Here is an 18,016-nt window from a genome sequence, read left to right on the forward strand (position 1 = left end):
CCATACTGAAGTCCTGGACCAGACCAGGGGCAGTGTTAGTCCAGCTCTAACACCCATACTGAAGTCCTGGACCAGACCAGGGACCAGCAGTGTTAGTCCAGCTCTAACACCCATACTGAAGTCCTGGACCAGACCAGGGGCAGTGTTAGTCCAGCTCTAACACCCATACTGAAGTCCTGGACCAGACCAGGGGCAGTGTTAGTCCAGCTCTAACACCCATACTGAAGTCCTGGACCAGACCAGGGGCAGTGTTAGTCCAGCTCTAACACCCATACTGAAGTCCTGGACCAGACCAGCGGCAGTGTTAGTCCAGCTCTAACACCCATCCTGAAGTCCTGGACCAGACCAGGGCCAGTGTTAGTCCAGCTCTAACACCCACACTGTGAAGGACAAGAACAGGGCCAGTGTTAGTCCAGCATTAACACCCACACTGAAGGCCTGGGTCTCTGTGTGTGAAGTGGAGCCAGGTTAGTCTGATGACCAGCCAGCCAGCAACACCACATAGCCAGGCGTTTGAAGCTCAGCTCATGGCTTGATGGCCAGAATTCTCTGATATAGTGCAGAATTCATGGCTTCTTCAATGATGGCAAGTCATCCAGGTCCTGAGGCAGCAAAGCCTCCACAAACTGTCACACTACTACCACCATGCTTGACTGTTTGTATGAGGTTCTTACTGTGGAATGCAGTTGTAAACATTTTGACTTGTCTGTCCATAGAAGCGTATTCCAGGAGTCTCGGCGATCATCCAGGTCCTTCCAGGTGCTTTTAAGTCAACTTTTTGGACAACATGGGTCCCGTTATGTCTGGCAAAAACCAAACACTGCATTCCACAGCAAGAACCTCATACAAACAGTTAATGGTGATGATAGTGTGACGTTTTGGGGGTGCTTTGCTGCCTCAGGACATTCTACAGGAGAATGTCAGGCCATCCATCCGCGAGCTGCAGAACAGCTGTGTCATGCAGCAAGACAATGATCCAAAACACACAAGGAAGTCGACAGCAGAATGGCTGAAAAGCAACAAATGTAAAGTTCTAGAATGGCCTAGTCAAAGTCCAGACCTAAACCCCATGAGATGTTGTGGCAGGACCTTAAATGAGCAGTTTATGCTCGAAAACCCACAAATGTGGCCGAGTTAAAGCAGTTCTGCATGGAAGAGTGGGGAAAAATGGATGCACAGAGATGTGAGATACTGACCAACAACTACAGGAAGCTTTAGGTTACAGTCATTTTGAATATATATTTTTTTAACCTTTATTTAACTAGGCAAGTCAGTTAAGAACAAATTCTTATTTACAATGACGGCCTACCCCGGCCAAACATGGCCGACGCTGGGCCAATTGTGCGCTGCCCTATGGGACTCCCAATCACAGCCGGTTGTGATACAGCCTGGATTCGAACCAGGGTGTCTCTAGTACTGAGATGCAGTGCCTTAGACCGCTGCGCTACTCAGGAGCCCAATGGTCATTGCAGCTAAAGGTGGCACAACCAGCTATTGCATGTAAGGGGGCAATTACTTTTTCACACAGGGGCATTGGGTGTTGCATAACGTGGTTTATTAAATAAATATACTTATTTGATCTTTTATGGGTTATTTGTTCACTCAGATTTCCTTGATCTAATATTAGGTTTAAGATCTGATCACATTCAGGGTCAAAAATATGCAAAAACAGATCACATCAGAAAGGGAGCAAATACTTATTTTCACAGCACTGTATCCATCCGTCCATCCATCCATCCGTCTGCAGAACAAGGAGGAGTCAGACAAAGTGAGCAAGGCTGGGTTTAAATGTTAGTGTGTTTATTGTGTTACTGTATAATCATCTTACTTTAGTCTACAGCGCCAACATTTAACGATTTATTTTCACAATAGTGCCATGGAGTTTTATAATATGTAGTCTAATTGTGTCTTTTTAAATATTATTTTACAGTTGACAACAAGATACAGGGTACCGCCAGCAAACAGATGATAGAACACTTCCTGTACTTATCATATAGAAATCATCCTGAATCCAAATTGACAATAAATAAAAACGACATTTTACACATTAACATTTACAGCATTATTTTGGGATAGTTATGCATGAAAACATACTGGAATCAGTTGCGATATCAAAAACGTATATTTTTACAGATACAGTGACAATGATGGACGCTGTTTGTTTGGACAATAAAAACCCTTTTACATATATGACTTGGAAAGAAACGAGTGCAGGACGTGCAAGATATCATCTAAACCCACATTAGACCTAGTGCATCATCTATAACGAACCATTCAATATGTTCAGAATCAACATTAGATCAGGATAAATCATTTATGGACGTAACAAAGCACAGGTAGTTATAGTCCTGGACGAACAAGCTCCAAGGTTCCCTTAGGTACAGCTCTAGGATCAGCTTCCCCTCTCCCCAATCCTACCTTTACCATTAGTGGTGGAGATGCAAAACTGACCCTAGATCAGTGTCTATGGCGCGTTCACCCTACACTACTGGAACAACAGAACAAACATAGTGCCGTCATCCTCATTAATGGATACTTGAAGGGCACTAGAGACTGGATGTCTCCATAGGCGTAACCCTAAAGGAAACTATTTCATCAAACATCCCATGCTTTTTCACAAACTGTGTTTCTGCATACATGTGATACCAGGAAAAATGAACTTTTCCTGGATTTAAATGGAAAATGGAACGTTTTCTCAACTCAGCGCTATTTCAGTCGCTTAATAGTGATACAAGTCAAAAAGAAAATATTAAATTATTCAGTTTTTCTCCAGGGCCGGCGTTGCTCCTGAGCGGTTTACAGACGGGCAGAAAGAACTACATTATGCTGTAGACATACAGTAGGAGAAAAAGATAACTGTCTGCCAGTCGATTCAGACGTCATGGAGTATCATTCAGCATTTCAAGTCATTTATCGTAAAAACAAGATTCCTTCCTCATATACATGTATACTGTATTCACGATGAACAGGAAAACGGAGCATCTCCGTGGAAACCTAGAAAACGCAGCGGAACTGTAAGCATATAGGACATCAAAATGAGGGACATACACAAGAGTAGCATATATGTTCTGACTAAGTGTCAAATAACTGTAACATTCCTGTATGAGCGTGTTTGTTAGCAGAAGTTCTTGTTTCATTGCTTCTTTTCTGTTCCGGGTGGGGTTTTGAGCATTCTAGGGTTGCAAAATTCTAGTAACGTTTTAAAAATTCCCAGGTTTTCCAGAAATCCATTAAGAAGATTCCTAAAATTAGGACTAATAAAGATATATCGGCAATCGTCCAAAGAGGATTTCTGAAAACCCTGGGTATTTTGGGAAAGTTACTGGGATTGCACAACCCTAGGGCATTCTAAAACCGCCACAGGTTTAGGAGCTACCTTAAATACAATAACCACGTCTGTCTGTCTATCTCTTTGGTCTGTCGATGTCGTCGATAGCCGCCAGGAGTTTCTGCCGGGCCTTCTTGTTGATGTGAGAGCCCAGACACACGTTCACCAGGTTGGCCAGCTGCTTCATGGAGTACTCCTGGTGGGACAGACAGATGGACACACATTATGGCCAGACAGCATTTATTCTCAGACGACATTTAGTCCCAGACAGCATTTAGTCCCAGACAGCATTTAGTCCCAGACAGCATTTAGTCCCAGACAGCATTTAGTCCCAGACAGCATTTAGTTTTACCTCACAGCTTGCTTCACATGACTGAGGAGAAAGAGTCTGCCTATTGTAACAACTGGCTAATTTGACTGTGGTTAACTATTACGTTTTCACTGCACACGTTTTGGATACCAGCGATGCCATAGGCAAGCACATCATAAGATTTGTGCTACACATTGCTGGTAAACAGGTTGAGCTACCCCAGTAGAAATCTCATTAGCACATTGAATAGACTGAGTGAATAATTATCATTATACTGTTCCTCACCCTGTGGTTCTTGATGAACTGCTCCATGTCATTCTCAGTCAGGTAGTAGGCTTTGATGTAGGTCTCCACAAAGTCCTTGTCAGGGATGGGCCTCATGTCCGTCAGCTTCTCAAGCTTCATCAGGAACTGCTGGAAGTCCAGCTGCATCAGGGCCCGCCCTTCGTTACTGCACTTCTTCACGTTACCATAGCTACAGGACAGAACAGGAGAGAAGTTGACTTTGATGACTCCTGTATTATTTCTGTCGGACAGTAGTTCAGAATTCGTTTAGTTTTTGTTGACAGAAGTTTAGAATCCAGAGCAACGATCTAAAAACATGGGATTTGTATTCTTAGTGCCCAAGGCACATGAACAAAGAACTAAAATGTCAAACAGAAAATCTGATATCGACAGAGAGCAAATAAGCCAAAAGGGTTCAATCTTAATTCTGCTCACACAGTTTTCTTCAAAGCATATTTTGTCACAGACAGTTCAAGGGTTCTCAGTTTTAGTCCAAAAAACGGTCAACAAGTAACATTTTTATATTCATATACCTTACAAACTTTATCTTCGCAGTGTGTGGGGGTCTGGATTTGAGAGTGGAAGTGTGTGTAGCAGAACCACGTCCACCAGATCAGTGGCTGCTGACATCCATGTTTGCTCTGGTCTTGACAGAGGCGTAAATGTCTCCCTCTCTCCCTCCCTCTCTTTCTCACCGTCTTTCTTTCCCTCCCTCCATCCTTCTCCCCCTTCCTATCTCTTTTCTTCTAACTCTCTATGGTTCCTCCCTCTCTCTTCACATTTCTCTCTCGCTCTCCTTACATCTATACCTCTCTCTCTCTCTCCCCATCCTTCTTTTCCTGCCTCCCTCCTATCTTCATTAACCCTCCATCTTTTCCCCCCTCTCTCTCTCTGAGGTTGTCAGTCCCCCGGGGTGAGACAGTGAGTCAGACTCCATCTCTCTCTCTGAGGTTGTCAGTCCCCCGGGGTGAGACAGTGAGTCAGACTCCATCTCCTCTCTGAGGTTGTCAGTCCCCCGGGGTGAGACAGTGAGTCAGACTCCATCTCCTCTCTGAGGTTGTCAGTCCCCCAGGGTGAGACAGTGAGTCAGACTACATCTCTTTCCCCTCTCTCTCAGGTTGTCAGTCCCCCGGGGTGAGACAGTGAGTCAGACTCCATCTCCTCTCTGAGGTTGTCAGTCCCCCGGGGTGAGACAGTGAGTCAGACTCCATCTCCTCTCTGAGGTTGTCAGTCCCCCGGGGTGAGACAGTGAGTCAGACTCCATCTCCTCTCTGAGGTTGTCAGTCCCCCGGGGTGAGACAGTGAGTCAGACTCCATCTCCTCTCTCAGGTTGTCAGTCCCCCGGGGTGAGACAGTGAGTCAGACTCCATCTCCTCTCTGAGGTTGTCAGTCCCCCGGGGTGAGACAGTGAGTCAGACTCCATCTCCTCTCTGAGGTTGTCAGTCACCCGGGGTGAGACAGTGAGTCAGACTCCATCTCCTCTCTGAGGTTGTCAGTCCCCCAGGGTGAGACAGTGAGTCAGACTCCATCTCCTCTCTGAGGTTGTCAGTCCCTCGGGGTGAGACAGTGAGTCAGACTCCATCTCCTCTCTGAGGTTGTCAGTCCCCAGGGTGAGACAGTGAGTCAGACTCCATCTCCTCTCTGAGGTTGTCAGTCCCCCAGGGTGAGACAGTGAGTCAGACTCCATCTCCTCTCTGAGGTTGTCAGTCCCCCGGGGTGAGACAGTGAGCCAGACTCCATCTCTTCCCCCTCTCTCTCAGGTTGTCAGTCCCCCGGGGTGAGACAGTGAGTCAGACTCCATCTCTTTCCCCTCTCTCTCTCTCTCTCTCTCAGGTTGTCAGTCCCCCGGGGTGAGACAGTGAGTCAGACTCCATCTCCTCTCGGAGGTTGTCAGTCCCCCGGGGTGAGACAGTGAGTCAGACTCCATCTCTTTCCCCTCTCTCTCTCTCTCTCTCTCTCTCTCTCAGGTTGTCAGTCCCCCGGGGTGAGACAGTGAGTCAGACTCCATCTCCTCTCTGAGGTTGTCAGTCCCCCGGGGTGAGACAGTGAGTCAGACTCCATCTCCTCTCTGAGGTTGTCAGTCCCCCGGGGTGAGACAGTGAGTCAGACTCCATCTCCTCTCTCAGGTTGTCAGTCCCCCGGGGTGAGACAGTGAGTCAGACTCCATCTCCTCTCTGAGGTTGTCAGTCCCTCGGGGTGAGACAGTGAGTCAGACTCCATCTCCTCTCTGAGGTTGTCAGTCCCTCGGGGTGAGACAGTGAGTCAGACTCCATCTCCTCTCGGAGGTTGTCAGTCCCCCGGGGTGAGACAGTGAGTCAGACTCCATCTCCTCTCTCAGGTTGTCAGTCCCCCGGGGTGAGACAGTGAGTCAGACTCCATCTCCTCTCTCAGGTTGTCAGTCCCCCGGGGTGAGACAGTGAGTCAGACTCCATCTCCTCTCTGAGGTTGTCAGTCCCTCGGGGTGAGACAGTGAGTCAGACTCCATCTCCTCTCGGAGGTTGTCAGTCCCCCGGGGTGAGACAGTGAGTCAGACTCCATCTCCTCTCGGAGGTTGTCAGTCCCCCGGGGTGAGACAGTGAGTCAGACTCCATCTCCTCTCTCAGGTTGTCAGTCCCCCGGTGTGAGACAGTGAGCCAGACTCCATCTCTTCCCCCTCTCTCTCAGGTTGTCAGTCCCCCGGGGTGAGACAGTGAGTCAGACTCCATCTCCTCTCGGAGGTTGTCAGTCCCCCGGGGTGAGACAGTGAGTCAGACTCCATCTCCTCTCTCAGGTTGTCAGTCCCTCGGGGTGAGACAGTGAGTCAGACTCCATCTCCTCTCTGAGGAGTCCAGATGGGAGTGGAGATGTAGATAAACACAGCAAAGTGTCTACTTTTGAAAGTAGTGCACTATTAAGGGAACAAGGTGCCATTTGGGATGCACAGTCAGTCAGTCCAGGAACTTGGGGATAAACAGAGAGGGGAATCCCAGAGACTAAACCCAGTCTGGGAGGGAAGCTGAGAGGAAAAGACAGATCTGAGAGGCAGACACTTGTGAAGGAACTCCACAGGTCTAATACTGATAAACAGGCCATGTCTATGATGATGTGTGAAGGAACTCCACAGGTCTAATACTGATACACAGGCCATGTCTATGATGATGTGTGAAGGAACTCCACAGGTCTAATACTGATACACAGGCCATGTCTATGACGATGTGTGAAGGAACTCCACAGGTCAAATACTGATACACAGGCCATGTTTATGACGATGTGTGAAGGAACTCCACAGGTCTAATACTGATACACAGGCCATGTCTATGACGATGTGTGAAGGAACTCCACAGGTCTAATACTGATACACAGGCCATGTTTATGACGATGTGTGAAGGAACTCCACAGGTCTAATACTGATACACAGGCCATGTCTATGATAATGTGTGAAGGAACTCCACAGGTCTAATACTGATACACAGGCCATGTCTATGATAAAATGTGAAGGAACTTGACAGGTCTAATACTGATACACAGGCCATGTCTATGATGATGTGTCAAGCAGAGAATGAAGAGGACCCTGTACAGTTCATTACATGTTAGTTGTACACCATTAGGCATCTTTTCCCAAAACCATAACCCTGGCTTTCCTGTACTGTGATTCCTTTTCAAAACCTGACTAACACTAGCCCTGGACATAAAATGTAAAACCCTAACTAACCCTAGCCTTAGAACATTAAACCTTAACTAACCCTAGCCTTAGAACATTAAACCCTAACTAACCTTAGCCTTAGAACAGTAAACCCTAACTAACCCTAGCCTTAGAACATCAAACCCGAACTAACCCTAGCCTTAGAATATCAAACCCTAACTAACCCTAGCCCTGGGTTTAGAACTTAAAACCATAACTAACCCTAGCCCCGGGTTTAGAACTTAAAACCCTAACTAACCCTAGCCTTAGAACATCAAACCCTAACTAACCCTAGCCTTAGAATATCAAACCCTAACTAACCCTAGCCCTGAATTTTGAACTTAAAACCCGAACTAACCCTAGCCCTGGGTTTAGAACTTAAAACCATAACTAACCCTAGTCCTGGATTTAGTTAAAACCCTAACTAACCCTAGCCCTGGGTTTAGTTAAAACCATAACTAACCATAGTCCTGGATTTAGAACTTAAAACCCTAACTAACCCTAGCCCTGGATTTAGAACTTAAAACCCTAACTAACCCTAGCCCTGGATTTAGAACTTAAAACCCTAACTAACCCTAGCCCTGGATTTAGTTAAAACCCTAACTAACCCTAGCCGTCTCAACTCTAAACTTCCAAACGTAGGCTGTGTTTACACATGCAGCCCAATTCTAATCTTTTTTTTCACTAATTGGTCTTTAGTCTAATCAGATGTGCACTGAAAGAGTTCTGATGTGAAAAGATCTGATGTGATTGGTCAAAAAAACAACTACTGTCAAAAAGATCAGAATTGGGCTGCCTTACAGTCCAGCTCAGCACAATCAACCTGGATGCAAAAAACACACTACCCAGTTCCCCACTATGTAACACTCTCATAGGAGGCTGTGCTTGTCCCTCGTCTTTTCCCCACTTCATCACAAGATGGTCAGAGACGTTATGACATCTTTTTATTTCCCCACATCGCCCCCATTAATGCCATGTGTCTCTGGCCTAAAGAGGATGTCTCACCTGGCCGTATAAAACCCTGCCTACCAGTACATCTACTTCACACATGCTTGCACACACGCATGGTCACGCACACACAACATAAATAATACATTGGACAGAGAAAGCGGGTACAAGTGCTGATTTCAGGAAAAAATGCATTAGTCCCTTTCAGGCCCCAAACCTTTGACTGACTTGCAAGGGAGATGGTTGTTATGGGAGCCATTTAGAATGTGTCAAGTGTTTAGAGGGGACTCAGGCCAGCCTTGTGTCAGACATGTTCCCTGTGGGGTCTCTATAACAGAACATATAACAGTCCTGGGATGGAGTGTTGGGGAGGAGGAGGCACAAAGAGTCAGCTTGTTGCTACCATATGGAAAGGATGACAGGACTGAAGAGGAGTTGTCTCAGGAGAATGAGAGAAAGCTGGAGAAAAGCTAGGAATGCTCAAGTCTCCCGTGCTTATCTAGTAGGCAATCTGCGTGTTTCTTTGCGGCACTTAGTTTTGTGTTTATTTATGACAAGCAGATGTTCCAACAAGAGGATGTTCAACGCCCGAGAAGAAAAAGAGGAGGGGGAGTAAAGAAGAGAAAAGCAGCTCGTGGTCGTGCCTTACTGCAGGAGAGGACAGGGGCTCCAAGCCTGCCTTATTTAATAACTCACCTGAGGTATTTGGCATATGACACGCGAACAGGGCTCATATTTACGAGTGTACCCCAGGAGGAGAGAACAGGGCCATCAACCAAAAAGGCAAAAGACGTCAAAATAAGAGATGAACGAGGCAGCAAAAATTTCCACACCTCTCCAATCCGCCGGCAGTAAATCCACAGGTGCATATTAGCATGTCCCTGAGTGATGAACTATCACTATAACCATCATTGAATGAGCAGTAGGTTTGTGTTCACACATTTTCTTTTTCCTGCCGTGCTTATCATAAGATATTTGCTGGCATTACATACAACTAGTCAGCAGCTTTTTGCTGCTCATAAAAAATTACAATAAAATAAAAAAGTCTAATAAAGTTTTTACTTTTAAAATACACTATCACGTAAACTATATATGGATACAGAGAGCCATATTGACAACTTTACGGGAATAATATGAATGATAAGGCACCACTCAGCCCCTCAATGAACGAAAAGGCACCACTCAGCCCCTCAATGAACGATAAGGCACCACTCAGCCCCTCAATGAACGATAAGGCACCACTCAGCCCCTCAATGAACGATAAGGCACCACTCAGCCCCTCAATGAACGATAAGGCACCACTCAGCCCCTCAATGAACGATAAGGTACCACTCAGCCCCTCAATGAACGATAAGGCACCCACTCAGCCCCTCAATGAACGAAAAGGCACCACTCAGCCCCTCAATGAACGATAAGGCACCCACCCAGCCCCTCAATGAACGATAAGGCACCCACCCAGCCCCTCAATGAACGATAAGGCACCCACCCAGCCCCTCAATGAACGAAAAGGCACCACCCAGCCCCTCAATGAACGAAAAGGCACCACTCAGCCCCTCAATGAACGAAAAGGCACCACTCAGCCCCTCAATGAACGAAAAGGCACCACTCAGCCCCTCAATGAACGAAAAGGCACCACTCAGCCCCTCAATGAACAATAAGGCACCACTCAGCCCCTCAATGAACGATAAGGCACCACCCAGCCCCTCAATGAACGATAAGGCACCACCCAGCCCCTCAATGAACGATAAGGCACCACTCAGCCCCTCAATGAACGATAAGGCACCCACTCAGCCCCTCAATGAACGAAAAGGCACCACTCAGCCCCTCAATGAACGATAAGGCACCCACCCAGCCCCTCAATGAACGATAAGGCACCCACCCAGCCCCTCAATGAACGATAAGGCACCCACCCAGCTCCTCAATGAACGATAAGGCACCCATCCAGCTCCTCAATGAACGATAAGGCACCCACCCAGCCCCTCAATGAACATTAAGGCACCCACCCAGCCCCTCAATGAACGAAAAGGCACCACTCAGCCCCTCAATGAACGAAAAGGCACCACTCAGCCCCTCAATGAACGAAAAGGCACCACTCAGCCCCTCAATGAACAATAAGGCACCACCCAGCCCCTCAATGAACGATAAGGCACCACCCAGCCCCTCAATGAACGATAAGGCACCACCCAGCCCCTCAATGAACGATAAGGCACCCACCCAGCCCCTCAATGAACGATAAGGCACCCACCCAGCCCCTCAATGAACGAAAAGGCACCCACCCAGCCCCTCAATGAACGAAAAGACACCCACCCAGCCCCTCAATGAACGATAAGGCACCACTCAGCCCCTCAATGAACGAAAAGGCACCACTCAGCCCCTCAATGAACGATAAGGCACCACTCAGCCCCTCAATGAACGAAAAGGCACCACTCAGCCCCTCAATGAACGAAAAGGCACCACTCAGCCCCTCAATGAACGATAAGGTACCACTCAGCCCCTCAATGAACGATAAGGTACCACTCAGCCCCTCAATGAATGTTGCAATATATTTGCTGAAAAACGTATAGAAACCAATAAAAGTATTTTGTAAATCAAAGTAAGCAGGTAGGAGTTGTTTCTCTATCTTCTGAAGCCTACTCACCTCTCCAATGCTATCTGCTGAAACATTCATATTTTTAACTACAAAATCAGCCCAAGTATTTTGTATATGCAAGTAAACAATTCACCCTTCCACCAGCGTCCTGTTGGCCAGACGGATGCAGTGTTCCCACAGGACATTAGACACAGGCAGAGGGACCCGGACGTGTCTGGACACATCACCCAGCCTCTTGTTAAACTCTTCAAACTCCTGAGGAACAAAAACACATACCATTGGTTAGTTTTTTTATTCATGTTTTTAGTCCAGTGATACATATTTTATAAATACATTATTGGGGGTTTCAAGACTTCTCAAAATCCCCAAAGGGTCATGTTAGCTCTACAAATTAATTCAGCAGAGATACACTACATCTCATTCCAAAATCCTGGGAATTAATATTGAGTTGGTCCCCCCCTTGGTGCTATAACAGCCTCCACTCTTCTGAGAAGGTTTTCCACTAGATGTTGGAACACTGCTGCGGGGGACTCCATTCAGCCACAAGAACATTAATGAGGTTGGACACTGATGTTGGGCGATTAGGCCTAGCTCGCAGTCGGCGTTCTAATTCATCCCAAAGGTGTTCGATGGGGTTGAGGTCAGGACTCTGCAGGCCAATCAAGTTCTTCCACACCGGTCTCAACAAACCATTTCTGTATGGACCTCACTTTGTACACGGGGGCATTGTCATGTTGAAACAGGAAAGGGCCTTCCCCAAACTGATGCCACAAAGTTCGAAGCACAGAATCGTCTAGAATGTCATTGTATGCTGTTGTGATAAGATCCTCGCTTCACTGGAACTAAGGGGCCTAGCCCGAACCATGAAAAAAAGCCTCAGACCATTATTCCTCCTCTACCAAACTTTACAGATTTGTCCGTCAGACTGCCAGATGTTGAAGAGTGATTCATCACGCCAGAGAACGCGTTTCCACTGCTCCAGATTCCAAAATGTGCGAGCTTTACACCACTCCAGCCAACGCTTGGCATTGCGCCCGGTGATCTTATGCTTATGTGCGGCTGCTCGGCCATGGAAACCCATTTCATGAAGCTCCCAACGAACAGTTCTTGTGCTGACGTTGTTTCCAGAGGCAGTTTTGGAACTCGGAAGTGACTGTTGCAACCGAGGACAGACGATTCTTACGCACTACGCACTTCAGCACTCTCGTTCTGTGAGCTTGTGTGGCCTACCACTCCGCAGCTGAGCCGTTGTTGCTCCTAGACGTTTCCACTTCACAATAACAACACTTGACCAGGGCAGCTCTAGAAGGCAAAAATTTGAACAGACTTGTTGGAAAGGTGGCATCCTATGACGGTGCCACGTTAAAAGTCACTGAGCTCTTCAGTAAGGCCATTCCACTGCCAATGTTTGTCTATTTACATGGCTGTGTGCTCGATTGTATACACCTGTCAGCAATGGGTGTGGGGTGTGGCTGAAATGTATTTTGTGTGTGGATGAGCTAAGGGCCAGTTCAACAGATTCTACTGCAGAGCTGGTGAATAACGTTGGTCGACATGCGTTCTCATTAACACAGCAGAGCAGACATCCATGTAACCTTTCAGCCCTCACATTCTCCCCCTGCCCCACAGATGTCCCAGCAACTCTTGCCATACAAGATGGCTGCCGGCCACGCTCCATTCCAACATGAGCAGCGGAGACATCAGGACTTGTTGATTCAGCTGGTCAGGCCCTTTTCTCTTTTCTTTCATTTCACCCCAAAAAGAAACAAGATGATTTTTAGACAAAGATGGATCGCTCCGATGTTCTCCCCACGCCAAAACCTACATACATCACTGTGTTCTTACACCTTGTTTGTTGTCGAGTCAAACGTACAGACTAGGAAGTCAGAAAAAGGCCAGCAATCTTTCAAAACATTTTCCTCATTCACTTCACTGTGCCAGATGCCTTCTCAATTTGGGTGACTGATTCGCTGTGCACCTAAACCAAACCCAGCAAAATGCAGAGGACAGGAGAGAGGTTGTGCACACTAAAGTATTGCATCTGAGTGGCATAATTTCCAAGAATAAATCAAATTACATGTCATAAACCTAGAAAGACGTTTTCTCCCTCATTATGTTGACAGCTTGAAAGTAATGAATGATTGTCAAATGTCTTCTCAAACAAAAATGTTGTGCCATCACATTTGAACAACCTGGTTGGTAAATGAGACAATGTCAGTGCCTGTGCAACAATTGCCAATAGAATGCAAATATAAGCCAATTTTGGACACTAATATTCAACAGAAACTCATGAACACAACATTCTACACGATACAACATCATCTCCTATACAATACAACCCTGTATCAATAACCTGTCAATCATAACCCATACTGAACAACGTCTATCTCAGAAATATATTGGATGACCAGCAGACCTTTGAACCTGACACTTATTCTCTTGAAATAAAAATATTAACGCTTTCCTACCTAATATCTTGTTGAAATATCTGTCACACACCTTTATTTTCACTCAGGTCTACTGCGATCCTTGACATGGCGAACACATTTAAATCAAGCCAATGAGGCAGACTATTTCGTCTCACTATTTGGCTTAAACAAAATGAGATTGGCTTAGAGCGGCTTAATAATGCTTCCAAAGAGCCGTCTTCCAGACAGCCGACCCACGGATCCAGAAAGGTGAGCCTGAGTGAAAACTCCCAAGAATTGGCGGCGGTGAGGTGGTTTGCTCGGAACGGTTCAGGATTTAAAGCTATGGCTGCTCAGGCAGACATGCTCATGCATATTTGAGGGATTTTCTTGGCTTCAGGCACGCAAATAAGGGCCACGATCACAATTTCACTGTAAAACACCCATCTGTTCCTCAACACTAGATCCCTTTCTCTCCATATGCTCCGGCTCCATGCTAATCCTGCCACGCAATGGGACGCGTCTCCATGCAAATTGCATGATGGGATAAGCGTAATGCATGAATACTCAATTGATACTCATTTGAGAGAAACCTTTAAGCCTGATGATAGATACAGTAAGGGATGAAGAGGCTCACCTTTCCTTAACAAACCTCAAACTTCGCTTCCCTAATCTGCATTACATTCCCCAAATTTTTTTCGTTGTTTGAATTTTTCAAACACTAGCTTGCAAATAATTTATATCGAAAGACCTCTCAAAGTGACTCAGGTTTCCTCCTCTTTTTCTCTGAGACAAAGATCCTGACATGTTGAAAGAGATGGAAAGTTGTCGAGGACGTTGTGCTTCCCAGAGTCACAGGAAAAATGTGTTTTAAAAAATGACCTCCCCGCACGTCAAATACATTTCCAATAGGCAATCTGAAAAGACACATAGCATCTTGGTCCTAACCTTCTTGCAGAATAAATCGCCAAACACACTCCTAAAGAATTTGGGGTATTTTTCTTCCTACAGTGTATTTAAAATGTTCACAGGGAGAAGGAGAGAGATAGCTGTGTGGGTCGTCTGGTGACTAGCTGACTTCCCATGAGGTACTATATGTGTACTCTACTGTGGGACCCAGGAGAACATCACTAAATATGAAATACTCTGGTACAGATATACAGCTGTCCAACCGAGCAACCTGCCCGTATACTGCTTGCAACAGTTGAAGTCTGAAGCTTAGATACACTTAGGTTGGAGTCATTAAAACTCGTTTTTCAACCAATCCACAAATTTCTTGTTAACAAACTATAGTTTTGGCCAGTCGGTTAGGATATCTACTTTGTGCATGACAAGTCATTTTTCCAACAATTGTTAACAGACAGATTATTTAACTTATAATGCACTGTGTCACTGCGGGTCAGAAGTTTACATACACTAAGTTGACTGTGCTTTTAAACAGCTTGGAAAATTCCAGAAAATGATGTCATGGCTTTAGAAGCTTCTGATAGGCTAATTGACATAATTTGAGTCAATTGGAGGTGTAACTGTAGATGTATTTCAAGGCCTACCTTTAAACTCAGTGCCTCTTTGCTTGACATCATGGGAAAATCAAAAGAAACCAGTCAAGACATCAGAAAAAAAATTGTAGACCTCCCACAAGTCTGGTTCATCATTGGGAGCAATTTCCAAACACCTGAAGATACCACGTTTATCTGTACAAACAATAGTACGCAAGTATAAACACCATGGGACCACGAAACCATCATACCGCTCAGGAAGGAGACGTTTTCTGCCTCCTAGAGATGAACGTACTTTGGTGCGAAAAGAGCAAATCAATCCCAGAACAACAGCAAAGGACCTTGTGAAGATGCTGGAGGAAACTATATCCACAGTGAAACGAGTCCTATATCGACATAACCTGAAAGGCTGCTCAGCATGGAAGAAGCCACTGCTCCAAAACAGCCATAAAAAAGCCAGACTATGGTTCGTCACTGCACATGGGGGCAAAGATTGTACTTTTTGGAGAAATGTCCTCTGGTCTAATGAAACAAAAATAGAATTGTTTGGCCAAAACGACCAGTGTTATGTTTGGAGGAAAAAGGAGGCGGCTTGCAAGCCGAAGAACACCATTCCAACTGTGAAGCACGAGGGTGGCAGCATCATGTTGTGGGGGTGCTTTGCTGCAGGAGGGACTGGTGCACTTCACAAAATAGATGGCATCATGAGGCAGGAAAATTATGTGGATATTTGAAGAAATATCTCAAGATATCAGTCAGGAAGTTAAAGCTTGGTCGCAAATGGGTCTTTCCAGTTAGCTGGTGTAACTGAGGAATGGGAAAACTCACCCAACTTATTGTGGGAAGCTTGTGGAAGGCTACCCTTGTATATAACAAAGTATTGAGATAAACTTTTATTATTGACCAAATACTTATTTTCCACCATCATTTGCAAATAAATTCATTAAAAATCCTACAATGTGATTTTCTGGATTTTTTTCCCATTTTGTCTGTCATAGTTGAAGTGTACCTATGATGAAAATTACAGGCCTCTCTCATCTTTTTAAGTGGGAGAACTTGCACAATTGGTGGCTGACTAAATACTTTTTTGCCCCAGTGTATGTATGTGTGTGTATGTGCACACACACATACACACACACACATACACACACACAGTGGGGACTTGCTTGGGCCTAAGAAACAAATGCAATGGACATTAGACCAGAAGAAATCTGTTCTTTGGTCTGATGAGTCTAAATTTTCAATTTTTGGACCCAACCGCTGTCTTTGTAAGACGCAGAGTAGGTGTGATAGTGTAGGGGTGTTTTGCTGGTGACACTGTCTGTGAATTATTTAGAATTTAAGGCACACTTAACCAGCATGGCTACAACACCATTCTGCAGCGATACGCCATGCCATCTGGTTTGCCCTTAGTGGGGCTATAATTTATTTTTCAACAGCACAATAACCCAACACACCTCCAGGCTGTGTAAGGGCTATTTGACCAAGAAGGAGAGTGATAGAGTGCTGCATCAGATGACTTGGCTTCCACAATCACCCGTCCTCAACCCAATTGGGATAAGTTGGACAGCAGAGTGAAAGAAAAGCATCCAACAAGTGCTCAGTATATGTGGGAACTCCTTCAAGACTGTTGCAAAAGCATTCCAGGCAAAGCTGGTTGAGAGAATGCCAAGAGTGTGCAAAGATGTCATCAAGGCAAAGGGTGGCTACTTTGAAGAATCTAAAATATATTTTGATTTGTTTAACACTTTTTTGGTTACTTCATGATTCAATATATATGTTATTTCATAGTTTTGATGTCTTCACTATTATTCTACAATGCAGAAAATAGTAAAATTAAAGAAAACCCTTGAATGAGTAGGTGTGTCCAAACCTACTGTGTATGTATATATATATATATATATATATACACTGCTCAAAAAAATAAAGGGAACACTAAAATAACACATCCTAGATCTGAATGAATGAAATATTCTTATTAAATACTTTACATAGTTGAATGTGCTGACAACAAAACCACACAAAAATTATCAATGGAAATCAAATGTATCAACCCATGGAGGTCTGGATTTGGAGTCACACTCAAAATTAAAGTGGAAAACCACACTACAGGCTGATCCAACTTTGATGTAATGTCCTTAAAACAAGTCAAAATGAGGCTCAGTAGTGTGTGTGGCCTCCACGTGCATGTATGACCTCCCTACAATGCCTGGGCATGCTCCTGATGAGGTGGCGGATGGTCTCCTGAGGGATCTCCTCCCAGACCTGGACTAAAGCATCCGCCAACTCCTGGACAGTCTGTGGTGCAACGTGGCGTTGGTGGATGGAGCGAGACATGATGTCCCAGATGTGCTCAATTGGATTCAGGTCTGGGGAATGGGCAGGCCAGTCCATAGCATCAATGCCTTCCTCTTGCAGGAACTGCTGACACACTCCAGCCACATGAGGTCTAGCATTGTCTTGCATTAGGAGGAACCCAGGGCCAACAGCACCAGCATATGGTCTCACAAAGGGTCTGAGGATCTCATCTCGGTACCTAATGGCAGTCAGGCTACCTCTGGCAAGCACATGGAGGGCTGTGCGGCCCCCCAAAGAAATGCCACCCCACACCATGACTGACCCACTGCCAAACCGGTCATGCTGGAGGATGTTGCAGGCAGCAGAACGTTCTCCACGGCGTCTCCAGACTCTGTCACATGTGCTCAGTGTGAACATCTGTGAAGAGCACAGGGCGCCAGTGGCCAATTTGCCAATCTTGGTGTTCTCTGGCAAATGCCAAACGCCCTGCACGGTGTTGGGCAGTAAGCACAACCCCCACCTGTGGACGTCGGGCCCTCATACCACCCTCATGGAGTCATGAGGTGGCCTGCTGGAGGTCATTTTGCAGGGCTCTGGCAGTGCTCCTCCTGTTCCTCCTTGCACAAAGGCGGAGGTAGCGGTCCTGCTGCTGGGTTGTTGCCCTCCTGCGGCCTCCTCCACGTCTCCTG

General features: G+C 45.8%; 1 protein-coding gene across 2 annotated transcripts in view; it reads right to left on the reverse strand.

Annotated features, from left to right (window-relative positions):
• Positions 1–1,779: 1,779 nt before the first annotated feature.
• Positions 1,780–18,016, reverse strand: part of LOC115131317 (VPS50 EARP/GARPII complex subunit) — a 222,829-nt gene continuing 206,592 nt past the window's right edge. For both annotated transcript variants that reach the window (XM_029662931.2, XM_029662930.2), the window contains 3 exons: positions 11,256–11,377; positions 3,924–4,113; positions 1,780–3,524 (listed from right to left, as the gene is read on the reverse strand). In XM_029662931.2, coding sequence (XP_029518791.1) covers positions 3,405–3,524; positions 3,924–4,113; positions 11,256–11,377 — 432 coding nt within the window. In that variant the 3' untranslated portion in view covers positions 1,780–3,404. The remainder of the gene's footprint in view (positions 3,525–3,923; positions 4,114–11,255; positions 11,378–18,016) is intronic.

This window comes from Oncorhynchus nerka, linkage group LG7 (assembly GCF_034236695.1).
Source record: "Oncorhynchus nerka isolate Pitt River linkage group LG7, Oner_Uvic_2.0, whole genome shotgun sequence".
Lineage (NCBI taxonomy): Eukaryota > Metazoa > Chordata > Actinopteri > Salmoniformes > Salmonidae > Oncorhynchus > Oncorhynchus nerka.